Source organism: Zonotrichia leucophrys, chromosome 4 (assembly GCF_028769735.1).
Source record: "Zonotrichia leucophrys gambelii isolate GWCS_2022_RI chromosome 4, RI_Zleu_2.0, whole genome shotgun sequence".
NCBI lineage: Eukaryota > Metazoa > Chordata > Aves > Passeriformes > Passerellidae > Zonotrichia > Zonotrichia leucophrys.
The window spans coordinates 50,461,471-50,488,358 of record NC_088173.1 but is presented as its reverse complement, the minus strand read 5'-3'; the positions used below and the strand labels follow the sequence as shown (position 1 = coordinate 50,488,358).

The 26,888-nt window shown below is 40.4% G+C and overlaps 1 protein-coding gene across 4 annotated transcripts in view; it reads right to left on the bottom strand.

The window, feature by feature from the left end:
• Positions 1-21,343, bottom strand: part of TNIP3 (TNFAIP3 interacting protein 3) — a 50,042-nt gene extending 28,699 nt beyond the window's left edge. The window contains exons 1-5 of one of the 4 annotated variants that reach the window (XM_064712382.1): positions 21,270-21,343; positions 20,586-20,798; positions 19,132-19,273; positions 10,713-10,780; positions 4,035-4,120 (exon numbers count right to left, since the gene is read on the bottom strand). In XM_064712382.1, the coding sequence (XP_064568452.1) occupies positions 4,035-4,120; positions 10,713-10,742 (116 nt within the window). In that variant the 5' untranslated portion in view covers positions 10,743-10,780; positions 19,132-19,273; positions 20,586-20,798; positions 21,270-21,343. Of the gene's footprint in view, positions 1-4,034; positions 4,121-7,691; positions 7,733-10,712; positions 10,781-19,131; positions 19,274-20,102; positions 20,235-20,585; positions 20,799-21,269 lie in introns of those variants that run through there. The other 3 variants (XM_064712384.1, XM_064712383.1, XM_064712385.1) reach the window with 3 other exon arrangements.
• Positions 21,344-26,888: the final 5,545 nt, after the last annotated feature.

Here is a 26,888-nt window from a genome sequence, read left to right as displayed (position 1 = left end):
TGCACAGAACAGTTTGCAAAACTGCTTTTGGTTTCCTGGAGTTCACAGGAAACCTCTGCACCATTAAAACTTTTGAGAAAATATTAAAATATTAAAAGCATTTTTCTGTGGTCATACAAGATAAAGTATAATCCTCCCATGTGCTAAAGCTTTCTAAAGTATAGATATAAAAACTACACATAGCAAGCTGTGATTACTGCAGAAGACAATCAAAGATTAGAATGTTAACTCTTTTTTTGAGACTTTGAGTTAGTTGTAAAATTTTCTTTTTTGAAAAATTAAGATATTTGACACAGAAGCAGAAGGTCCAGATGTAATGAAGGAAGCTGGCCTCCCAGTCCAAGTTTTAGCAGCTTGCAGGGAAAGCAGACAGCCCAACCTTCCTCACAATTTCCATGTCAGATCTGAAAAGCCATGTCCACCAAGAATAAAAATTAGGCATGTTCTCTTGGGTTTTCAAGTTGTCATATCCATGCAGAACTTCACTTTTCACTCCACTAAAGCTATTTTCATTTCTCCCACGTGTTCAACTTGCTGCATTTAAAATGGTTTTCACTTCTTGCCCCATAGTACATCTTTGCACCACTTCAGTTTTAAGCTACACTGGCCTATTTATAATTTTTGGTACTATTTATAATAGCATAATTCTCTAACTAATAATGATTGTTTGTTTATAAATGGCTGCATAGTTTTTACAGCAATTCCAGTTTTAAGCGGAGAGCCAGAACATGATCAGCCCCATGCTTCAGGCTTGAGCAGCACAGATTGAAGGCTGACAACCAAAAGTTCCTCAAATAAGAAGGTAGAGGCTCCATAGGAGTGCCAGTTTTGCATCTCTTGACTTTTTCCTGTTTTTTACTGGAAACTGGCATTATTCCTTACTCATAGCACTTACATGGCCACAATGGACATACCTACAAGATGTCTTGATGCATTTATTACACAACACTCATACCAAAGCCATATAATTCTATTTTAACTATCAATTTCAAGGCTGGTGTGCTGGGGTCCTTCTCTTGTGGTGGTGAAAACACAAATACACACCATAAACAATTGTGAAAAAAGGCTTTAAGGCAGGATTTACAGCCAGACGCCAACACCATGGAGCCATATTTTGATGGGAAATGAATTCCAGAGCTTAATGGTAAAACATGTGCTTCCTCCCCTTGGGTGGGCATTTGGGATATAGGATTCTTGTTTGGCTAAGCCTTTGGAAGTAAATTCATGGATAAAAAGAAATTTCTGCATTTGAATTATGGAGAAAGAACTAGTCAGATCAATTTAAAATGTGCCAAATTGTTTCGGCTAATATTTCCCTTATTTGTGATAATAGACTTCATGTCAGAAAAAGGCCTGTAGAATGAGGGGGAGAATCAGATTGAATTACAGAATATTTAATCTAACTTTCCGTAGAAATAGACTTAAAATAGGAATAGAAATAGGGATATAATTTTTTAAAATGACAGTTTATCTCTAGGACAGGGCTATTCTCTTATGTTCCATGTAATTTTGCAGAACTTTTGCTCTCTTTTAATTCAGTTTTGTAGAACTCTTCGATTTTTTTTCTTCATGCAAATACATTGAGATTTTTATATTGAAATTTTCAGTTAAGACTGAAAAGTAGCAAAGAATTTCCAGTCAAATAAGCAATAGGAAGAAGAAAAATTTGCTGAGAAGACAAAAACACTTTTGTTACTGAAAAAAATTTTGCAGCCTTGTAAGCTCTTAGAAGTTTAGCAGACTCTGAGCTGATAGGGAATAGTTAAAAAGTGGTGCAGCTCCCTAAGGACCAGTGGTGCTATTCCAGTACTCAACACTCCACTCAAAGTTTGGGCTTGGGAATTTGAGCCAGAACTTTTGAAATTGAGCTCCACTCATTCCATGTTCCACCTCACATGTACCACCATAAAAAAAAGTTTATTGGGCATAAAACATACTGTGCTGGGACAAACACAAAAAGAACACCTGCCTTTGATGATTATGAGTAGATACTTAAAAAGAGAGTTTAGGGGGAAAAAAAAGCAGCAGCATATTATTTGAAATTGTTTTTCGCTTAATATTTTAACTTGAGTTTCACCCCCAAAAATTTATCTACTGTTTCAAGAGCATAGATGGGAAGCTAGCCAAACATCAACTGAGATCTACCTGCTAGAACTGCTCTGTCTTCAGAGTCCCACAGGTCAGTGTGGGATTAGGAATAATCTCACCCCAGTGCCAAGAAGAGAGCTCCATGAAGTGAATGATAGGGGTTAAAACAAGCACTGTGACCATAGCAGAGAAACCACCTAAAACTTTCCCTCAAATCTGATGCAGCCAAAACATCTGCCTCTCACCCCATAAACGTCCCTACACTTCTGTTCCCTTTATGACAAAGGAATGAGCCTTTTAAGGCACTGTTAATAGCCAGCAGCTGTTGGGCTGTCAAATGCCACATCTGGAGAAGCTGTGTGCTGTTAATGTGAGCAGAAACAATTATTCCTTAATACTTTTGCTTAATTTTAAGAATTACACAAATGACAACAAAAGCGGGGGGCATGTTCTTAATGGAAACACATCTGGTTTCCTCTGAAAATAAAAAAGCCAAAAAAAGAAAAAAAACAACCCAAAAGGGGGGGCCCAGTGATTAAGTGAAGCAGCACCTATAACCCATCCCAGCTCAGTGAGGAGAAGGAAAGCTACTGATGGTATACAGGCACTCAGTGTCTCTCAGTGTTTGACTACTCCCCTCAGGAAAATTGCAACATGCAACAAGACCATGGCTGTTGGTTTGCATTACATGATGTTACTTATCACATGGTGCTGTTCCCTCTTTGCCTGGATATTCCTGTCCTTGGGAAGTTTCCATGCTGCTGTCTCACCCCTGTACTCTATACAGCTTGTACATCAGGAAAAGAGCATCACCCTCCTTTCACTTGGATCTTCCAGTTTATTTTACTACCAAGACATTGACTGTCTTCCTAATGGACAGCATTAGGGCTGCATTCAAACCTCAGGAAAGCCAATTCAATTATTTCCACCAACTTTCTCAGGCTTCAAATGAGCCTTGGGAGAGGCAGCAAGTGGGGCACTGTCACCCAGACTCAGCCCCCAGGCCTCACGTAGCTGAGTGTGCCTCACCAGTGGAAAGGGAATTGATTTCTGCCATGGAAATCAATCAAGTGGCAAGCTTGGCCAAGCAGCACATGCTGCCGGAGCCGATGAACTCCCCCACTGAAAGGCACACATGCAGAAAGCTGTGGGGAGGTGGCAGGAACGTGTTGAAAGAACTGAAAGCTAAAACGACACAAAGGGAGGCAACAGAGATGTTTTTCAAGCACTCACTCTTTTTCTGTGGAGATCAACGCCTAGAAAAGCTTGTGCCCCTGTCAGGGCACTTTGCTGGCTTCAGTACGTGCCTTTTTGGAATGGTGTCCCTCCCATGGCCCCTTCTGGACTGGCTGCTTGCCCTGCACATTCAGCTGCAGCCCCACAAGTCTGCTCACATCATCCACGTGCTTGTTCCTCTGGGAAGCTGTGGCTCTGATGCAGTGCAACTGCACAGAGCTGACATTTTTAACTGGTACTTGACACCACTGCTCTCTTTTCAAATCAGGCACCACCACAAGCAGCCCATTGTGCCTCCTGCTGCAGCCTGGGCCAGGATGGGGATGCTGCACCAACACCCTGTTGAGCTGGGCTGAGCCTTTGGAGGAACACAAGCCCACGATTCATTGGAGTCTGTTTCCACCACACAGAGCTGAGGGATTTGCAGTGATCTACTGACAGCACGAGCAGGACAGACAGATGAGAACCATTTGGAAACGCAGCCAGGAAATGTAACATACAGTAGCTGACAGGGGACAACCAGCTCTTGAAGTCAGGTCAGCTCCTTGCCTGTGGTGGCTGCCAGGCAGCCCCAGCTGAAAGGCAGAGGACTCACTGCATCATACTTAATCCTCTCAGTGTCATCAGTAGGACAAATACCACCTTGTGAAACTGCAGGCGCCCAAAAATTTTTAACAAAGAAGTTTTTCCATGTAACATAAACACAGTACCTTTCCATCTCAACACACTGATGGGGGCACAGCTCCATGCAATCCTCTGCATCTTTCTTCTTCATTTTGAGCTCCTCACAGTGAATCTATTAGGAGCAGGGAAGAAAAAACAAGAGTTTTTAAGGAGAAGTAAAAAAACCCCCAACAATCTAAGAAGAAAAAGTTAAGTGACCAATTACAGTGAGAACAGAGAACAGTGTCTTTCCTGTATTTCTATTTTATTTTTCATAAATTACAAATGGTTGACAAGCAAGCCAGGAATCTACTTCCTCCTTCCCAGCACCATCCTCTATGAAGTCCACCACTGTGTCAGGAACAGTTCTGCAAGGGCAGAACTGGCTGCTGTGACAAAAATCTACCCAAGGAACAAAGCTGCCAGCAGTTGCAGGAACACTGGAAGGGTTGCAAAAAAGGCTTTTATTAATCATCCTAAAAGAATCAATTATTTTTCATACTCTTGAATTCAAGCGTGTCCTCACATTGTCCAAAAAATTCCTACACTTCATGGAAGCGCCCAATAAAACTACTGCCCCAAAATTAAGAGAATTTGAGTAATGACTCTGATCTAAATCACTTGGAGAGAAAAGGAGCCCCATGGAAGTTATTGAGCATGAGTGTGTTGTTCCAGCACTCTACAAGATCCCCTCTGGTCAGGCAAGTTACTCTCCAGCACTGCATTTCCAAAGAGAAGGGAGACAAAAAAAAAAAATCCCAGACCAAGCTCCCAGAGAAAAGGGCTGCTACAGTAAGCAGTCCACATTAAGATAATCTCTTGAAACTGGAGATTTTGAATTAGAACTCCAAACATGAAGAAAGCAAGCACCACCTGTCTGTCTCAAGTGGAAGAAGACATGGTACAAAGAGTGAGCCAACACCACCTCATCCAGAGCAATCATTCTGCTCCTGTGCTGCAGGCTGGCGACAGCCCTGGGGATGTTTCCTCAGACACCTCCAGTTCATCAGAAAAGGAGCCCAGAAGCCTTCCTCTTCTCTTTAGATCAAACATCACCATCATGGCAATTGCTAGAACTGAAAATTGACAGGTTTCATAGGACCCATCTTAAGGACAGCAAGGTGACCACTGAAATGAAGAGGGGAGGCATTCAGAGCTAAACCTGCTATTTATAAGCAAATCAGTTTTCAACTACAAGTTACTCTCCTTATTGGTAACATCAGGTTAATGTGAAACCACAGCTGAACATTTTATAGAAACCATGCTGCTTCATCTATGTGCAGGGCAGAAATTTAAAATGAAAGGTTGCCAGCAGAAGATCTGAGGTGTTTGGCATCCCCCCACTTTCTAAATTCCAATTCCTGCAGGCATTTCACAGGTTCTAAATGCATCTGGTAATCACTAATTACAAGGATCCCATTAAGGAAAAAAATGTCAATTCAGTTTCATGTGAAACTTGATTCCAGCTTGTCTGAGTTTTATGAGTGTCTGTTTAATCATAACACAATCACATTGAAGTATGGAAAGCTGCATTTGATTGATTTCAATTGGAGCAGCAGACACGGGGGACTAGTGAGGATTAAGCCTTATTTTGGAGTGCCTGAACTTGGCTTGCATGTGTCTGACTAAAAAAATATAAAATTTGAAAAGCATTGACCTGGAATGAACACTCCACTGTCACTGAAACAACAACAACAACAAAAAAGCGAAATGACTAAAAGGAAGGAGAATGAAAAAAAACCCCAAACTGACCGAGAACTCCACAGAATTCAGACTGCCACTCCAGCCCTAATTTGTACACTGAGCTTTGACATTTCTCCAGTTTCAGGTGTATTTGCCAAGCTGGGCACAGTATTGCAGCCCACATTAAAAGGATGCAGGTGAAATGTTACTGAAAATATGACACCCACGTTGGTACGAATCCTGTAAGAAGCAAGCAACACACTGAAAAACTGGAAAGGAGCGAAGCAGTGGTGAATGAACAAAAATCTATTTATTCAGTGTTCTCTCCTGGTTGTGCAGGGTGAGCCAGATTTGGGGGCCCTGCTGGGAGCACTCTGGGTTTCCTGTGTCCCTGCTCCACTGAGCCAGGGAAACACAGAGCAAGCTGCCAGGTCCCACATCCCTGCGTGGCCCAGCTGCACAAACCTGCATTTCTGCAGAAGCCCTGCTGCTCACACTGCTGGGGTGGGGGAGGCTGTGCAGGTCTCCTGACTCTTAGTCATATGCAGATTTTGTAGCTAAAATCCAGATCTCCGCTTGAGAACCTGAACCAAAGAGATGCAACCCAGTCCCTGTGCCCTGTGCAAGTGTTTGTTATTAGGACAACCAGAAGTTTTTACAATCATAATATGCAGTGTAATGCTGTAGGTTTTTATTAGATCTGGCAGACTGAAGCCTAGATGGATAAAATTCAGCTACTTCAAAGAATTAAGGCTCTGTAAAAGAGAGGGTTGTAATGGTCATGTAAAGGATTGCCCAAAATTACATAAATTTTCTGCTTTCTGTCAAGGCTTTTAAGAACAGGAACACCCTGAAGTAAAACAGAATCAGTCCTGCTCACAGATTTATGGGGTTTTGTAATAATTGGAAATGTTTGTTAAAAAGGGTGCAGAATTTCCTTGGTGCTCCCCCCCCCAAATTTATCACGGTTCCAAGCCCTAAGTATTTTGTAGATACACCCACAATAGGTCAAAAAGGCACTTGTTTGGCTGGAGTATTAATTTGCATTAAAAACAAGTTTCCCACATAGAAAAAATACATTTGAAGACGAAAAAAATTACATTGTTCAAGGAAGACAATGAGACTCACTAATTCTAATGAAATCTTAACTGTAAAATTGATTACAACCAGAGAGGCACTCATCACACTGGTGTTTCAAAATATTTTCCAAAGTGCTTTTCACAAACATCCTTATTGTAAATGTTAAATCCTGCACTGATCTTGCTCCATTCTCTTTTTCTTTCCCCTAATCTAGTTCTAGCTTAAGAGCATCTGATGTTTCCAAACCCTTGCTCGTTTCACCCAAACTTGCTCAGTAATTCATTTTCCTTTAATTTGTATCAAAGCAATATTTTGTAGGAATGCAATTTAAAATGAATGCCAGAGATGAGCCAGACTAAAAGCACAAAAAGGGGAAAGGAGATGTTTGGTTTGGTTTTCCTGCCTAGATCAACCCCATGGTTCAGTTTTACAGGTCACCACCATCACCAGACATTGTCTCAGTAGAAAGACCAGAAAAGAAACAATATGCCAAATAAATTAAAGTACCTGCAGACAAAATTCACAAAAGGAATAAACCCACTCATAAGTTACCTTTCCAGTAATACACATTTTTCTGTTGTGAAAGCTGCAGGGCCTGTCACAGCCAGGCTGAGTAAATTTACCTCATTTAAGCATTACCCAGATTGCAAAATAGCTCCAAAACAAAGTGGAACAAACACCATCACCAGTGCTGTTGATAAACAGGCCAGCAGGTTACACATTATTTGTGTGTGGTTGTCGTGTAGGAGGAGTGGGAGGCAGAAATGCATTGTTACAGTAAATATGATCAAAATGGAAGAACACCCAGAGAAATAAAAGAGCATTTCATGCAAGAGAGCCTAAGCAACACTCACTGAAACTAAACTAAAAGAGGAATACAGCCTTCAATACTTTTTTGATGAAGAAACCAAGCACAGAACATGTCTGCCATCCCCCCCTACCTATTCTCAGGTTTTGTTCTCGCAGTAGCACTTGATCCATCCATTACCCTGCATGTCTGTCTGCCCTTTGCTGAAAATGCAGCTTCACACACACAAATGCTGCCTAGAAAAAGCCACAAACACAGCCAGATCTGCCCGATGTCTCCTCCCCCCGTTACTTCCTGATAAAGTGCTGAAACTTCAGTGTAAGACAGTTTCTAACTAAAATTTTAAACCCAAAGCTTGATTTTCACCAAAAATAAAGAGCAGATACTTTCCTAGAGTAGATAAATAGTAGAGTAGATAGCTGTCTTGCCTAATTTAATTTGGACAAAATGAAACTGGTACCTGCCCTGTGTGATGCAGGAAGATTTATTGCTGAATACCTGAAGCTGATCTCCATATTAAGCACAATTCTCCTTTATTAAGGTAACTGTAGATTTTAAGCAGCAATCCTTGCAAAGAACTTAATTCCCAGAAGCCCTCCCATGGAGCTGTGATATCCACAACTTGATAAACAGTGTGGGCTGTGCTCCCCCATACTGGCTTTGTGAAAATGCTCCTCTTGACACATGAATTCGTGTCAGTGGTGAGTGCAAAACACTGCTTTAAACAACAGGACCTCATTCAAAATCAATACAACACTTGTTTCTTGAACTGGAACCGAGACACAACCAATTTGCAGGCATGTTTTTCCCTTTGCCAATCAGCAAATTTGTAAACATCTTTGGACTGAAGATCTCGAGAAGAACTAAAAGTCAGAAGATTACTCCCCAGTGAGTATACATCCCTTCAAGTTAAATCAGTTGCACAAATGCCACCAAAAAGCCACCACAGCTGTGCTCAGCCTCGGGTGACACACATTTTACACATTTACATTTGGCTTACCATGTCAGTCATCCACACAGGCACCTGCACAAGTGAGTTTAAAGCACACAGACTCATTTGAAAGGCCACAAAACACAAGCTCAGTGCCGAAAATATCATGACCACACTCCCAACATGCAAAAGAGTCACATAAGAAGTGACCAGAGGAAGTTGCAAATATCATCTCACCAAGCCATCAAAGTCACACACAACCTACCTCAAAACACCCTCATTACTTCTCCTGTTAAAAATGAGACTCCTCATTTTTAAAATATTTATAAGAAGTTTTGTCTTCATGGCAAATGTTCAGTTCAGCTAAAGCCAAGTAGTGCACAGAGGTCTAGGTACAAAGTCCATGATACTCTGAGCACACTTGCTGTACACAATTCCTGTGGAAGCAAATTGTTCATGGAATAAAAATTAATTTCTTAAAAACTATATAATATGTTTAAAAAGTAAAACACTCAACAATTAATATCTTTTCAATGCTATTATCTGTGTCCAATTTTAATGTGTTCAACAAATTATTTGGAAGTGGGCAAGACAGAAAGTAAGTACTTATTTGTTAAATGTCAACTGTAAACAATGCAGTAAAAAAATGGGCTTTTTATTCACTACCAAAGCATGGATAGGAAGCTTTCAGAAAAATAAAATACAGATGTGAAAAGGAAAAATGCTGCAGGATAAAAGTAAGATTAATAACTAATTGATATTCATTGATAGCACACAAAAGGTTGGGCTTTTGCTGAAGAATTTTTAATAGAGACATCACTGCAGTGAAACTGATGTCCTGACAGGAAAGGACAAAACTTTCTTGTACAATACAAAGGAAGAGATTAAAGTTAGGAAGTATCAAATCCATGATTTTGGAATCAAATCTCTGCAGTATAAGGAGGTAGAATAGAAAAAGGTAACAGAAAGGAGATTGCTCCAAGTACAGGAGCCACGTGTCTGTAAAAAAAGGCTGAGGCAACCCTAGCTACAAAAAGCAATGCACCAAAAAGAAGGGAAGTTTAACAGCAAGAAGAGTTGATCAAGAAGAGGAATGCAGCTCTGTTCTATGTAAGATTCATGCCCTCCAAACAAGCTTCAAAATCCTAGGGACAAATCCTAGGGGCAAAAAAAAAAAAATCAAAACAAAACAAACAAACAAACAAACAAAAAACACCAAAGGAGAAAGAAGCGCTCACAAAAAGGTAGGAACATTCCAGGCAGCCAGCAGCAAAAAATCATTGGCATTTCTTGGCCAGTCCTAAACAACTCAGAATCATATGCTGCTTTCCACACATTCCAGCACTCACACACTCCTAGACATGTGGTGCTGCTGCTGCCAGAATTTTGGACTGTGCCAGCAGCATATCACCATGTCCTGAGGATCCAGAATCGAGCCAAGGGAAGATAAGAACTTTTGGTTCATTTTGGGATGGAGGTAGAACAGTCCAGAGTTCCTAGAGCTGCCACAGCACAAACAGCAATGTGCCCTCTGGCAGCCAACAGCACGGGCCTGGAAAAAGAGGTTTTAATACTGCATCTCCAAGTATTCCTTACTCAAGGTTAGGATGCATCCAAACTTCGGAGGTGCAGCTTCAATACCAATTTACAGCCACAAGGCAAGCAAAATATCACCTAGCCCATTCTCTAATGCTATGGGGATTATAGAAAATAATTTGTAGTAGATGTCCTAACGATAGAACTGCCTAAGGGAATCCTGTGCCTGCTCCAGGCAGTCAGGACCTCAGGGAACATCCCCAACTCCACAAAACAGATGAAACTTGCCAAGTTCTCAGCAGAAACGTTATCCAAAAAGAGGGATTTTGGTCAAACCCAGTATAAGTGCACTGAATCTTTGTACCACTAAATTTACCCCAAAATAATTGGGATAAATAATAACTATTAAATATAGCCAGTAATATATATGGCAATACATCCTTTACTGTACTCTTCATTGTCCAACTTTATTCAGGAAAAGTAAACAAAAGAACATTTCTATAGTCATTCTATATAAAGAGTAGGAAGAAATTACAAAGCCACTTAGGAACAAAATAAACCTTTAAAATATCAGGTTTTGGATTTGAGGTCCTTTAGGTAGATGAGAAGGGAAAAGAAGCACATGACTTCATTCTGAGGCTAGGGAGAGACCTACCAAGATTTCCAAGGAATGCAGATGTTACTCACCATATTTAGGGAAGGTGTCTGTCTCTGCATTGCCAGGTTAGGACATCCCAGGCTCAAATAAAGGCTCCCTGAATCAAATGAGAACCAAGAGGTTTGGAGGCAAAAGTCTATCTGTGTATATATATCTCAAGGTTTAACCTACACCCCAGGCTTAAGGGAAACCCCTTTCCTAAAGTCATTCTAGCATTGAGTGCACATTCATCTCTCTCAAACACAGCCCACACAGATCTACTTGAAAGCACTGCTTGTAAGAGACCACAGAGGATTCCCTCTCATTCTCCAGACCAGCACAGAACGGTGACACAACGCTGCGCCCACGCACCAGCGAGAGCGGCGCTGTGGGAACAGGGCTGGTCTGCCATGGTGGAAAAGCTGCATCAACTCCAAGTGAACAGAACACAAATACCAATCTAGAAGCAGAATAATTTACTGTAAGGGGCAAATAGGTCAAGGAGCCGTTTCTAGGAATGGATTTTTATTTAGAATTTATTCTAAAGGTTTCTCTTACAGAATAACTGCTCAGTTTGACGAGCTAGAGTCTCCTCATCAGCAGTGACATCAGCTCTGGCCCTGACCAGAAACACCTCCCTATCATATCTGATTTTCATTCTGAGGAAGAGTGCTTGTAGAGGTGAAGGCTGCAGAAATGTCTCCCCTTCACCAGAAAAGAAGTGATGCAGCATTTTCAAGAATCTACTATTCATTCCAGGCTATAGCCCACTGCACACAGGAGCTGATTAATCAAGTTTCACAGATGATAAAAATTATCGTGCTGTCACCTAGAAGTGAAAGATTCACGATAGGTAAGCTCCGAAAAACACTCATCTCTAAGTCTGATTGGTGTATCACTTTCGGTTTTGGTGACAACCAAACCTGTGCAGTTCTACACTGAGGACTAAAAACCCTGCTGAGATTTTTAGGAGATTCCTGCTGTAATACTTGTGATCTAACTGCCTTGAGAGCATTCCCATCCTCCTAGCAGAAATATCTCAGCTGCTCAGGAGAGCAGGGTGGAGCTTTTCTGTCAAAGCACTTACTCAGCTCCTCTCATGCACGCAGAGAGCAGTCATTTGCAAATTCACGTTCAATTCACTGCAGGTTTGTTCAAACACAACTGTTCTGCAGGCATTTGCAATTATAACAGAGGAAACAACAGGCCAGGGTCAGCATCAGGATGTGGGAAACCCGGGTCCAATCCTTTCCCCTGCCTTTTCCTGAAGGGAGTTTAATTCCCTTTACACCTCCTGTGTAAGTCCTGGAGATGCAGGTTGATTTCTCCAGTCTTTTGCAGTAGTGTTCCTCTCCATATGAAGCATTTACTGTCACTTTCTCAGACAAAATACTCATGACTTTAGTTAGATGGTTCACATATTTACCAACAAGAGCTCAGATTTACTGGCTGCCTGCTTAAAACAAATTTTTTAAAAATGCAACAGCATCAACATCTTCCACTTCTCAGAACAGCATCCTATACACTCGGCTCCACATCAGTCACTTGTTCTTACCCTGAACTCTTGCTTAATTTTACATAAGTATTTATAAAAAGCTGAACACTCTCAACAGGGGATGTTTGAAACCCAGCAAAGGCTCAGTAGCAAAGTGCTGGGAGGTGAGTGACACATACTCAAATGCAAGCAGCAAAAGAAGTCAAAGCCAAGAAGCAATCCTCTGAAGAAAAATGCTTTTCCCACTGGATGACTGAATAAGAAGGGAAAAACATTAAATATTACTCAGCAGTGCATTCACACAGAATACAGTGAATTTAGCCTTCTGTGGTTTTGGCTTTCACTGCACTCCAACACAGCTTTCACCTTTGGACTGACCAACATGCTTAATTGCAATGGGACTGCAAATAGCTCAGGGCATGGCTGTGATTTTGTCAGCACCTGTCAGCTCAACCGTGATGGGGCTAAACTAAATCTTTGCATGTGTGCAGCTCCTGGGTTTATTATCCATCACCTGTTCACCAGAACCGCTGTGGTTTCTGCCAGGGACACCACGAACAGCCACTTTCCTCCTCATGCATGACAAGGCAAAGCCAGGACTGTTAAGGCTTTAAGGTCAGGTGCCACGAGCTAAGAGAAGTGACCAAAGATGAGAATTGATTCTGGAAAACATTCCCTGAATAAAATGCAAACCACAAATGTTTGAACTGGAGTCCTTCTGAGCCTGGACATTTCCTGTTCTGCTGGGCTACTCCAAGCACCAGCCATGCCCAAAGCAGGCACAGGCAGGGAGGGGATGCTCCCTCTGTGCCACAGATGTGAACAGGGCACAGCATCCTTCCTGCTTCCAGAGAAGAGCAGATGATCATGTGGGCCCTTCCTTTCCTGTTTACAGCAGCTTCACAGCCCTCCTGACTCAAACAATTAGAGGGTTTTCTTTTTTACCTCCTGTAAACATCGGTGATATGAAAGTATTGACATTTTCAGCACAGCAAGGCAGGCACAACAAAGTGTTTGGTGGAGGCAGAGAAAAGCAGTCAATGGAAAATTTGAAGGGGGGGAACCCTTTCTTTTAACCTCCAGTGGAAAACTGTGGGGGTACAGCAGAAATCACCTTTTTACCTGACTTTCCCACTGCCCCCATTCAGAAGAAGAAAACCCCTTTGGCTACACCACACAAAACTGAATATTAAAAATTTCATTGGTTCTTAAGCATACCCAAACCACTTATCTAGAAAAAGGCCAGGTTGGATGGCTGCCATTCAAATTATTTTATTGTCCATTGAAGAACTGCTTGTTTAGGGGCTTCCCATAGGGGAAAAATAAGGAAATGAGTTAGAGAAAATTTAATATAATGCCAAGACAACAGCTTAAAATACCAGATCCTTGGTGACTTGTAAAGGGCTTAATTGACATGTAAGTATTATTCAGGGGAGAAAAGAGCACTACAAAGAAGAAAGAAGACTGGGGATGGAAAAAAAGCAATTTCAATAGTGCTCAAAACACTTTGGGACTCCAACTTTCTGGAGAGGCAACTTGAGACAGATTTGCTGCCCAGAAATGTTCTGAGATTTAGCATGAACCTGACACTTAGATAGCACACTCAGGGCATTAGGAGATTGTTCTGCTGGTTGCTCTGAAAGCAGGCAGCCTGCTGTCCTCCACAGAATCCTTCCCTACTCCCTGGCTGGCTGCAGCTGTCCTTCTCTCTCACTGGTGCCCAAATCAGAGCTGCTCCCACGCACCCAGGGCTCTCTCAAGCTGAAATTCTCTCTTCTGCTGCACTCACAAGCAGGTTGGCTGCTCTCTTTTAGTTACCTATGGCTTGAACAGGTTCATATGCCCCAGATCAAGAAGTAGCAGTGAGACAGCCAGTCCCAGCTGTCAGGTTTTTGAGGTGAAACAAACACTTAAAGGTGAGGTTACCTCTTATCCACTCTTCAAACACTATTAAAATATATTTTTGTGCTCACAGGAGTGGCTTTATGAGGGAGGGAGATGCTGCTGCCCAGCTCTACTCTAAATTTTAGTGAACTGCTTTGATTTTAGTTTGGACTAAACCAGCTTTTGCCTGAGATGTATTAAAAGTCAAGGCACTTGCCACCCATTTTGTTCCTGCTCATTGTGTGGTTTTACTGCTTAGCTGTGAACAGAAGACCACCCACAACAAAATCTCACTTCCTTATGGAAAAATTGGAAATGCCACAGCTCCTTTATGAGGTCTTAGATGGTGATTCTACAAATTCTTTGCTTTTACTCAAATATATTATGCTATTTCACTGGATTTTCATGAAGATGCTCATGAAGTTGATACAACATCAAGCATGAAAACAGGCTTCACATCAGGCCAGCAGCAGGCTCCAGCAGGAACAAAGGTTGTGGGATCATGGGAATATCCCATTTTGTGTTTGTGGGAACATCCCTTCCATCACATTTGTCAATCTCACAAACTTAAAGCATGCAGATTAGTGTCACAGGAAGGTTTGACTACAACACTTTTTTCTTGGCAATAAAGACACCTTGAGCTGGTTTGCCACCCACTGGCCTCTACTACTACGTTTTTTACTGAGGTACTGCAGAGTTTAAATTCTGGTCCAAATTGGAATTAAACCTAATTTTAAGTAGTGTCTAAATCCTCCAAGAAAGCATTTTCTCTTTCTGCACCAACTCCTGAGAGATTTCTTCCCTATCCATACACACTTTCACCTGCTTGCCAGTTACCAAGAGAGAAAAGTCAGCCCTGGAGCTATTCTAAATTTACTACTCTCTACGTCAATGACATCTTAAAGCAACTTTTAGTGGTTTGACAGAAAAGTGACCTTTACTTTATGGAGACATGGTATTTTTGCAGGAAGCAAAGCATTTTCCCCCAGATTCAGGGACTGCCAAAACCTGCAAGCTGCAGACACTTTCCTGCCTTGTGCTATTTCTTGGCTGAGCTGCAAAAAGAAAATCAGACACAGATCCCAGAGGACTCAGAATTCTCTCAACAACCTGATCTATCACAAAACGAAGTTTTTCTGGTCTCTGATTTTTATCTCAGCAGCAAGGAGTGCAATGAGATACTATCTTCACCCAGATACCTCCACAGAAAGGGCTGAGAATGAAATAAGGTGATGGACAACAACGTGAGTCTGGGTTAAAAATGAAAGGAAAAAAGGAGCAAAGGAAGAAAAGGAAGAAAGGAAAACACTCTGATGCACCCAGTGAGCGATGGTGCTGCTTGCCCTCAGTACAGATGGCTGAACAGAGCAAGATGCCTGCAGCTGGGTTTGCAGCTGACCAAGGGCAAGGAGAAGTGAGGCTCTCTCAGAGGCGGTGTCCTGGCTGCTGGTGGACAGGAGGAAAGGCACTTGGGAGGAGACGAGGTGGGGAGATGTGACACGTGTCCATTTCAGATGAGAACTGTACTCTTTCCCAGCCTCTCTGGAGGATCTGGTGACCTTTCTACAAGCACCAGCAGTCCCCAGAGCACTGAAGCAGAAGTTGCCTGCCCCACCTTCCCCATGAAGCATATGAATGTAATTTTCCCTTTTTGTGAAATCAAGAGTAATATCTGCTTACAACTCTGCAATATTGTTCTCCAAGTGTGTGGTAAAGTTAATAACCACACAAGAGAGAGCTCTCTGGCTGTTAGAAGCCAGATCCAAATATTCCTAAGGCAGCTCTCCATCACATAAGCCTGTAGACACACACACACAAATCTATAAAGGCAAACACTCCTATATATCCTACAAGCAAACTGCCTTAGAGCTGTTTCCTGTTACCAACCAAAAGGACTATAAAAATGAAGGAACTCCTGATCTTAGGCTGCTATTTCCACCTCATATGACCTTAAATTTATGGAAACTGTACCCTTGTGTTATTTAGATTTTACTCATAAAACATAGACAGAGGCAGTGTACAGGCATTGGGGAACAATCAAGAAAAATATAAAACTTCTTTGAACAGCAAAGAAAAAAGTTGTTAAAATGATTAATTTTTATAAATGATGTAAGGAAAAGCCATTTGCTGGAGTGGAGATAAGGTGGGGTTCTTTTTCTTTTCTCTTTTCCTTTAAGAATTAAAAAAAAGAAAAAAGTTCTTGGAGCACTGTAATGTTATAATAAACAAAGTTCTACTTCCCTTATGTACTTCCCCAGCAATTATAACCTAGGAAAACCATTAAACACTGAGGATTGTTTTATAATGTAGGGATATTTATCCACCTATTAATTGTGACCTTACTCTAAGCTTCTGCAGTTCCCTGTGCATCCTATTTTGTAGGAAGCCTCAAACCATAGCAGAGTGCCTGTGAGTCTCATACATTACTACTTGTAAGTCTTCTAAATGTTGGCAAGCATTCAAGGTTAGTTCAACCCAAACTCCTAAAAAAGCATATTCAGCCTTTGGTCCTGTTACCTGAGAGGACTGCAGCCAAGCAAATCAGACATCATAGAGCATTGCTATGGGATTCTGAGTCTTCAGCATGAAATACCTTTGAAGAGATGCTAATCCAAAAGCATTTTGGGGGTTGAGGGATGGAGCTATCCTCCCATTCAGCACAGGCACTCCTGTCAGAAGTTAGAACTGTCTCCCTCCCGGTCTGGTTCAGAGCAAGGCCCTTTCCAAGTATTCTTCCCAAGGAAATCCCCCCACCTTCAGCTCAGAGTGGTTTTTTAACTGCTCTCTGTCTTACAGCATTAGTCAAAGGCTATGGGAAATTGTACATCTTTGTGGCTTTTATTAACTTATTTCCTTTCCAGCAATATGCTGTAAAACCAGTAGTGAGACTCTCTTCAAACTCAAGTGTTAGTGTGGTGCTATCAGCAGCCCATGGTCCTTTTCAATGCCCACTAACTACAGCCTTCAAAATCTTAATATTGAACACATTGATAAAACACGCCTTTAAATGGTGCCTTTTGTAATCTGGGGGGTTGTTTTGCTGTATCTTGCAGAAGCTGTCAGGTGAACTCTGAAATAAGGAAGGAAATCCAGAGCTGAAAGAGGGTGAAAAGTCAGCATCCAGAGGATAGACCTGGATTACCTGCATCCCTGACAGGACTAAAGCCTACCTCAAATGACAATCTCCATCTCCTGTATACACACACAGGGATTTGGAAATTGGTCAAAACTCCAGCATGACAGAGTTCTGCAGCAGTTACTTCAGATAAAACAAAGTGATAGCCTATGGTTTCAGAACACTGCAGCTTAAAGCAGCAGGGCTAAACCAACAGTAACACAGAGATGAGGATAGCCAGGTTTCCAATGAAGGAACTAAATTGAAAGCAATCTTCCACGTCTAAAAGAACCATTCTTAAAGCAATTCAATTTTGAATCCCTAATGAACATACACAGACACACAAAAACCCCAAACCAAACTATGCTTCTTACTGAATGGATCTTAATATCTTTTGCTAGAAACACACTAACTATTATGGTTTGGGGGCTGTTTTTGTGCTTCTTTATGCTCAGCTTCAGAGATACAGAACTGCTTTTCAGCTAGAGATGAGTTTTGCTCTACTGGACTCCTAGGCTGCTTACTGGTTACTGGAATTGCCATTAGGCCCCTAGTAAACAAATGAGCAGCAACACTGCTTGCTCACCCTACAACTCCCCCAGACCTTTCTCTGCTTTCAACTGCTACCTACGCAATGGAACAGGATTCTATTTTAGCAATAATACAATTTCATAGTTGGAACCCCCTTCAGTTTGAAGCAAACAGCAGCAGTGACTCATCACAAGGCTTTTTTTTTAAAAAAAAAAGGGGATTTCCTGCTAAAGTAAAGCACCAATGAACAGCACAGGAGGCAAAAATCATCAAAGATCACAGTAAAGAGGGAGACCAAGGATTCCTCAGGGAGGCAATACAGCTACAGAAAAAAATGGCTTTTATTTCAGCTGGAGGCTCACGACCCAAACTGGATTTATTATTCTAAAACTGAAATGAGACACACCAGAGCATGGGGCTTCACTGTGAAACCCAGCCGAGCCAGCACAGAGCTGTTTTGAGCAGCCAGCAGTGGTTTTGGAGCTTTTGATTTATTCTGGAATCTGGCAGGGACAGAGCCATCATACACATCACCTTCAATATGGAACCTGACACAGAACGAGGCTTGGTTTGACTGCTGGACCAGGCAGGAGAGGGAAATGCTGACATTCCCCAATACCTGGGCTGCTTCCATGAGTCACAGCCAAGCACACTGTGCTTTCAGTAAGTATGAAGGTCACTTTTAAGTTACTGTTTCTAGTAAAGATAAACTCCCCTGCACAGTGAAGGCAGGAGAGTGGCAGCAAACTACGTGGGCTGTTTCCTACGTAGGCTGTTCATAGGAAGGAGCTGCCTCCTGCCTTGAATACAGATGCCAGCTATCAGGATTTTTAGTAACTGAGTGTTTGCCCAGTGGGTGAGGCTTTCAGAGCTCTGGCACAGGAGGAAGTTTGCAGTGGCATCAGGTTTTTGGGGAAAGATCAGCAGGCAGAGCCTGAATGCAGGGCCTGTTCTGCCACTGGACCACAGTGCTACCTCACCAAGTCACAACTTCTGTTGTTTCAGTCCAGGAGAGAATGAAACCTGCCCAGCTTCATGGCCCTCCTGCACTCAGCCCCCAACAAGAGGTGCTTTAGGTATCAGCTTTGTACTAAGTTTGGCTACACAAGTTCTAACTCTTCACTACAGAGACATGGAAACTGGAGCTAACACCAGCAGGCCAACCTGTCTTCTGCCTCTGCCCTCTACCTGTGCTATCTGCATGCAAACAAAACACCACACAACTGAGCAACAATTCAAATACCTCACTTTCAAGTGCCAGGCATGGAAAGCAAGAAGCAAGCAGGAAGTATCAGTACACATGAATTAAAAGGAAAGCAATATATATAAGGTGTGTAAAACAGCATCATCTTTGCACAGGAGCTGCAGAAGAAGACCTGGCCAAAGCCTCCCCCAGCTCATTTGTGTATTATTAATTACTATATAAATTAGAGCTCAAACTCACCCCTTTGTAAAGCTGTTATTTTATCACAGCAGAGTTTTGTGGAAGGTCTCTGAATAGAAGAGGGCCTCTGGACTGACTCATGGATTCAGGTGCTGGAGAGCCCTTTTGCCTTTCTCAGGCTCAGCTGGCCCAGTGCTTCCACCTAGGGAAAAGACATGGAAACAAAGAACATTCCCAATGGAATCAGGGGCATCAATTGAAAAACTAATCACACAACTCCACAGAAGCCTGCAACGGTTAAGGGAGGGGGAGAAAGCCAGAGGAACCATGCAGGCAAAGAAAGGAAAGGCTGAGTATTTAGACAAAACAAACAAACAAATCCCAGTTCAGCTGGGCTGTGCTGGAAGACAACGCACAGCATTTTCCAGAAGTAACCAATTCCTCCTTCTCAGTCACTAAAGGATCAAGCTAAATCTTCATTCATTATACTTATGCACAGAAAGAAGAAATATTCTTCTGAGCAAGTAAGAAACAATAAATCATCTTCAAATTTCTTTTCAGTCCTCTTTCCCAAATTATCCTCATGTAGCAATTTATCTTTCTAAATCTCCCATCTCCCCTGCTACAATCTCCACACCCACAGGCCCAGCAATAAACATACAAATTTTTATTTGGTTCAAACTATTTCAATTTGGTTCAAAATTTTCTAAAAAACTGGTCTGTCTCAAAAAAAAAAAAAAAAAAAACAACAAACAAACAAAAACCCCTGCTCTCTTCCCCCATGGTTAGCTGGGATTCATCTTCTGACCAGTGCAAGGCATTTTGAAATGTCAGATGGGTGAAGCATCAACCAGCACAGAACTTAAAGAACATAATGAGATAAAATTTTTTATATTCTCTACAGGAGATTTTGGTCACCCCCAGACTTGGCCATCTCCTCAAAACAAGAGCAAGCAACAGGAAACAAATCTTTCAGCACATCTAACCAAAACAGTTATCCAGTACCACTCAATAGGAAAAAAAGATCTTACCAATAGCTGAAAATCACCAGAAGGTTCTAAAAGTGAATTATTGGATAATAAAATGCCGATTAAAGTTCTCTACATATTCATTTTTGAACATAATTTCAATTGTTTGGGCTATTTTTCCTGGCCAGTTTTTCCTCAGAACATCAAACCTTTACCAGGACAACGAGCTGTGTACTGAGTACACCTAAATCACACCAGCTGCAGCTCATTTGCAACATTCCCCTATCTCATTGGTTCACTCTAAAGAGAATCTTAATATGTTTATTTTTAAAACTTAAAATTTATTTCTAGATAATATTATCTAGATATAGATTATATATACATATCTATCTCCATACATATCCACAATGGTTTAACACCTGAATGGACTAAGGAAGGACAACTTCAACATGAGAAAGTTTATCTGTATAGTTTAATTTTTAATTATAGGCGAGTTTAGAGGTTTAAGTGTACCCCACTATTTGGGCAGCTTTTTGCACAACAAACCTTGCAGGTTCTTCCTTCCCCAAAAAAAGCTGTAGGCGGTTCTGTGAAACATCCCACAAGGTGTCACTAGAGATGCATCAGCCAAAATACTCCTCGAGGGCGCTTCCCCATCCTCGCTCCCCCTGCCTTGGCAACACGTCAGGCAGCTTTGGAACGGGATCAGGAGGAGTTAATGCCTGAGCAGGAGCGTCCTGGTGCAGCGGGGCCTTTCAGCTGAAAGCAGCAAGGCGATGATTTGAACAGTAAATGAACCGAGCACACACAGATCAATGGGAAATGCAAACAACTTCAGGCATCGGCTTTTAATGAACTACCTCAAAAAATCCACCCTAATACAGGAAAAAAAATAAAAGCAATCATCAGCTGTGCCTCAGTTCCATGGTAATGCTACAAAAGATGGTTTGCCTCATTTTGTTTTGATCATTCACAGTTCCATGCCCATCTTTCACACCTAACCCTGAATATTGCACAGATGTCTTGCAAAAATTTGCTATCAGATATAATTATGTGCTTGCTCCTCATTTACAGTTATCATTAAGGCCCTTTCTACTGAACACTGAGTGAATACAGCATGAATTCAAAACTACTGTGCTGGATTTTAAAAGAATATACCCACCATATTCCCCCTTCTACCACCCCCCTGTATTTCCATTTCTTGAAAAAAAAAACCCCCTCAGATCTCACTTGAGAGAAGGGTCGCTTAACATTTGAAAACTATCTCTGATGCAGCTCTCAGAAATTACATTGCAGTGTCTAACTTCTCATTATCTCTTAAAAATCAGTAGGATTTGGAGGTTTAGAAGATGACATAATGACTCACAGGTGAAGAGAGGCTGCCCCAAGTACACCAGGTGTAAGGACTTACCTTGCCTATTGCCTGGCAGACACACAGCTGCAGCACATCTCCCAGGAACAAAGTTCCAGGAGAACTTGGGATCTCCAAAATATATTTTAAAAAAACAGGAAGGTATAACATGGCTACTCTGTAAGTTTACATTGGAGAGAAAAATACCACATGCTAAGAAAACTAAAATGAGTATGTTCCCCTCCTCCCCCCCCAAAAAAAAGCAAGCCAGTGTTTGCCCTGTTTTTCACAAGCTTATAGAATATTTCCATTCCAAAGAGCTGATTTCTGTAAATTCAGAAAGTTCCTTTGCCTGTTCAGGTTACTTTGCAAACAAATCACTTTTGTGCCTATGTCCTTCTCTGCTCCTCCTTCCCATCAGTAAAGTGGGTTTATTCTACTTCAGACTTCATGAACACACATCAATACCTCACTGAAAAATATTAGCATTCCACGAGCAAATTATGAAAAGACTATCCACTTTTTTTCATGGCTTGTGTTACCTTGGATAGCCACAAGTTCTATCCTCCATTTACATTCTTAAGTGCAAATAATAATATCTTCATTTGTCCTAGTATTTGTGGAGCCTTAAATCATTATGGCAAGACTTGTGTTTTACAGCTGATCTTGACAGGCTGCTAAATTTGTTTCCCTGCACAAGGGTATTTTTTGCCTTTTTTAGACTTTAACAGCAAAGTTCTTCCACTCCCTTTGAGAATTTAGAGGGTGTTTTTTTTTAGTGTGCATAAAATGTTTAAGCAAGTATGTGTGCAGACTAAGAAAAACAAATCACTTTTTGAGATGATTTATATTTTTCAGTTCACCATTTAGGAACTCAGATTTCTCCTGATTGCTAATAAATAACACATTTTTCCCCTTTCCATTTCCCCTTTGGCTTCCCTCCACTATATCCCCAGATTTGGGAAGGGGGGTGCCTACAGCTACAGGCTGTTAGTACACTCAGGGAAATCTGGAAACGACTTGTCTGAAGGATTTCAGAGAGCCTTCATCTCTATTATTTTTTCATAGATCCATTCATTAATTTGGATTTCAAATGCTCAGCTTAAGAAACAATAGAACCTAAGAGTGGTATTTATTTGTTTTGGCAAACAAGTTAGCAGAAGGGATGACTTCTAGAGGAAAATTTCAACACCTGAGATACAATAAACCCAATTTTGACTGGGTTGTTTATATCATTGCTCCTCGTTCATTCATGAGCTCCAACTGCTTTTCAAAGCACTATTTCACAAAGGAGAAAAAATCCAACACCTCTCTCCATGTTTCTCTCTAATCCTCGGGAAAGAAGAACTCTACCAAACCCTTAGCAAGTCCTACCATGGAATGCATGCTTCCAAACGCTTCAGGGATAACAATTCCCTAGGGAGGGGCTGGAAGAGCTCAGCTTTTCCTGTGCAGCGACAGCGCCACCTACAGCCCGAGCTTGGCCACGGCCACCCCACCGCCAGAAATCTGCTCCTCCCCAACTCAGCTCTGCTTGAGGATGAAACTTCAATACGACATTTAATAGGACATCCTTTATGCTTCACCCATAGAGACATTAAATATTTTCTAGCTGCTTATTTTTAGGTTTTTAAAATTCTTCAGTTGTGGACTGAACTCACTAATAGCTAAATTGGGTGTTTAGCTGATGTTTCTATGGAAACCATGTGTTAGAGGCAAGAAGCCGAACATGATATTTCTGTTGTCACACACACACAAAAGACACTGCACAGAGTTGTGAGATAACAGAAGAAAGTTCCTGGACCTTTTTGTAAGCCATAGTTTAGTTGTCATTTGTACAATAAAGACTGACATCTATGCTTGTTATTTAAAGCAAAAAACCCCAACTCTCCCAGTGCAGCTGGCACATTACTGAGAAGCTCCACTTCCTAGGAATTAGAAACTTGTAAAGTCAAAGAAAGAAATATTAATATGGAAATATGTCAATAAGCAGCATGAGAAATAAAATGTCAATGTATAAAGTCAGTTCAGAAAAATATAAAAAATATACACATGCAAGCCTAATGTAACCAGTAGAGCGGGCAAGGTCTTTCCAAGGGTGCCTGAAATAAGGACTGGAAATGCAGTTTGTAATCTGATAATCAGACTTGATGGAATAAAAATTCTGAACCACAGGGCTGCTTCACTTTGGTCTCAAAATTCATTACCTGGTTATTCCAATCTGTGTAAAAGAGATAAGGTCACAAGGAGTTGCTTCAGGGAAAGCAAAAGGAGGGGGGAAAAAAAGGAAAAAGTGAAAAAGTAAAACAAATCAATGAGATAAAAAGTAATCAGGGAGAAAATGGCTTAAAAATCCCAAACATGCTTTTCCCTTTCCAATAGAAAGATTACTTAGGATGGTTTTTTTTCTAAAAGATTTGAAATCTTTTCCCCTCCAGTGTGATGGATCTGTAAGTAAATGCAGTTCTGCTTTATTAAGTCAGTGAAGAATTTATTTGTTAACAGTTCAACCCTGACTAATTTTTGCTTGAGCAAACTGTTGAGGCAGAAAATGAAATTAAAATATTGCACCTGTATACCACAGGAGAACTATCCCTGATCCTGCAGCAGTTCCATGTCCTTACATTAGAATATTTATCAAGGTGGCATTAATGCAAATAGCAAAGATGCCTATTTCAGATGGGAAAATGAAATGGATTTACAAATCAGATCCCAGAGCACTGAAAAAGCCTGAAAGCTTTCTTATGAATTTCCAAGATGCAACAAGAGATTTATGGAGACTGTGCCATAAATTTTAAATCAATTAATTAAGGCTTTGCCCAGGAGCATGGGGAAAGATGGTGTAATACCATACAATTTAATAAAGCATGAAAAAGATTAGAGATAGAGAAAAAAAGGACCATGTTCAAGGGAACAGTAAATTCACCTGAGGAAAGTGAGTGAGAAACCCTGGTGAAATTAACTTAGAAAAAATTAGTGATGGCATTGGAAAGAGCAAATAAAAGTTAGAATGCTGGCAAGAGATTTCAACAGAAGGTTAAAAAAATAAAGACATTTTCATCTAAGAAGTGCTAATGGAAAAAAGCTTTTCAATGCAAGCACATACAATTTTGGGACAGTGTCCCTATCATAAACTGAATATATTCCACAATATGTTTGGGGGAAAGGTTTTATGATTATTTCACCAAAGAATAAGCAGAAGCTTCTGCTTTGTGGAAAAAAAAAAGGAAAATGCAAGGAAATAAGAGCTTTTCATAGAAAGCTTTGTATTCCCCCACAGGAGGTTGAGAAACAAAATTCAACCTTTTTCAGCCAACATCTTTTCAAGTCTTGGTTGGTGTTTTAAGCACCCTACAGGGCAGAGATGCAATTTGTAGAAGTTTGTGTCTCTACAAGATCTCTTCTTTCATGAATGCATCAAGTATATACAAACACACCTTCTCAAAAATAACCCTGGCTTGGAGGACAGCACTTTTGTAGCAAAACAAACATTGTGTGAGCTTAACTTGTAGGGCTGTGAGTCTGTATTTTCTGGAATGAAAGGAACCAGGTTTTACTGCTTTTGACTGAGCAGGTTTTGTTGTACTGATGTGCATGAGGAGCTGGGGGGAGATTTCACCCTGATAATAAACCAGCATGTGAGCCTTCATCTCAAACCACACCAGAGCATTTAAAATAACTTCACAATTCATCAGCTTCACTGGAGCACCAACAGAGGAAGCTCAGGATGGCTTGAACACGCAGCAGCACTCCTGGAAGCCAGATCTGAGGGGTGAAGCAGGACTTGGGGTACAGACAGAAATACAGAGACTGTCATGTCAGCGTTTCTGAAGGGATATACAAAATCTAAGCCCTTTAGTGTGTATTAAATGCACATTTACCCGTCTCCTCCTCAGGCTGGTGAAGCTCCTGGTCCCTTCCACTGCTCCCACCTGGAGCAGCACCAAGAGGGCAGGTTCCACTCTTCCCAGCCCTTTGCCCTGTGCAATGAGATGCTGCTCTGTTCACCGAGCTGCTCTCTGAATACAATGCCTAAACTCTCCCAACTTTTCTAACACTCAGATCAACTCTAATAGATATAAAAACATTGATATATAAAATATAAAAATATAGCTTGCCGTGATTATCTTCCTCTCCCATCTCTCCAAGTCAACAGCTCTACTAAATCCTTTCCCTATTATCTTTTATAGTTTTTTTCCTTCCTACTTATTCTTGTTATATTTTTTTTCCTTTCCTCTACTTATTCCTTGTTATTATTTTTTTCCTTCCTTACTTATTCCTTGTTATTATTTTTTTTCCTTTCCTCTACTATTCCTTGTTATTATTTTTTTTCCTTTCCTCTACTTATTCCTTTTATTATTTTTTTCCTTTCCTCTACTTATTCCTTATTATTATTTTTTTTCCTTTCCTCTACTTATTCCTTATTATTATTTTTTTTCCTTTCCTCTACTTATTCCTTATTATTATTTTTTTTCCTTTCCTCTACTTATTCCTTGTATTATTTATTTCTTTCTACTTATTCCTTTTTATTTTTCTTCCTCTACTTATTCCTTATTATTATTTTTTTTCCTTTCCTCTACTTATTCCTTGTTATTATTTTTTTTCCTTTCCTCTACTTATTCCTTATTATTATTTTTTTTCCTTTCCTCTACTTATTCCTTGTTATTATTTTTTTTCCTTTCCTCCTTATCTTGTTATTATTTTTTTTCCTTCTCTACTTATCCTTGTTATTTTTTTTTTTCCTTTCCTCTACTTATTCCTTATTATTATTTTTTTTCCTTTCCTCTACTTATTCCTTATTATTATTTTTTTTCCTTTCCTCTACTTATTCCTTATTATTATTTTTTTTCCTTTCCTCTACTTATTCCTTATTATTATTTTTTTTCCTTTCCTCTACTTATTCCTTATTATTATTTTTTTCCTTTCCTCTACTTATTCCTTATTATTATTTTTTTTCCTTTCCTCTACTTATTCCTTACTATTATTTTTTTTCCTTTCCTCTACTTATTATTATTTTTTTTCCTTTCCTCTACTTATTCCTTATTATTATTTTTTTTCCTTTCCTCTACTTATTCCTTATTATTATTTTTTTTCCTTTCCTCTACTTATTCCTTATTATTATTTTTTTTCCTTTCCTCTACTTATTCCTTATTATTTTTTTTTTTCTTTTTCCTCTCTACTTATTTTTGTCATACTTTTTCCTTTCTCTACTTATTCCTTATTATTATTTTTTTCTTTCCTCTACTTATTCTTATTATATTTTTTTCCTTTCCTCTACTTATTCCTTATTTTTTTTTTTTCCTTTCCTCTACTTATTCCTTATTATTATTTTTTTTCCTTTCCTCTACTTATTCCTTATTATTATTTTTTTTCCTTTCCTCTACTTATTCCTTATTAGAGGAGGCACAGATAAGCTCACATCAATCTTCAAACAAAGAGAGACTCAAAGTGAAGTTTACAGCAGATACCCCTAGTGCAAAACGGCACCAACAAAGCCA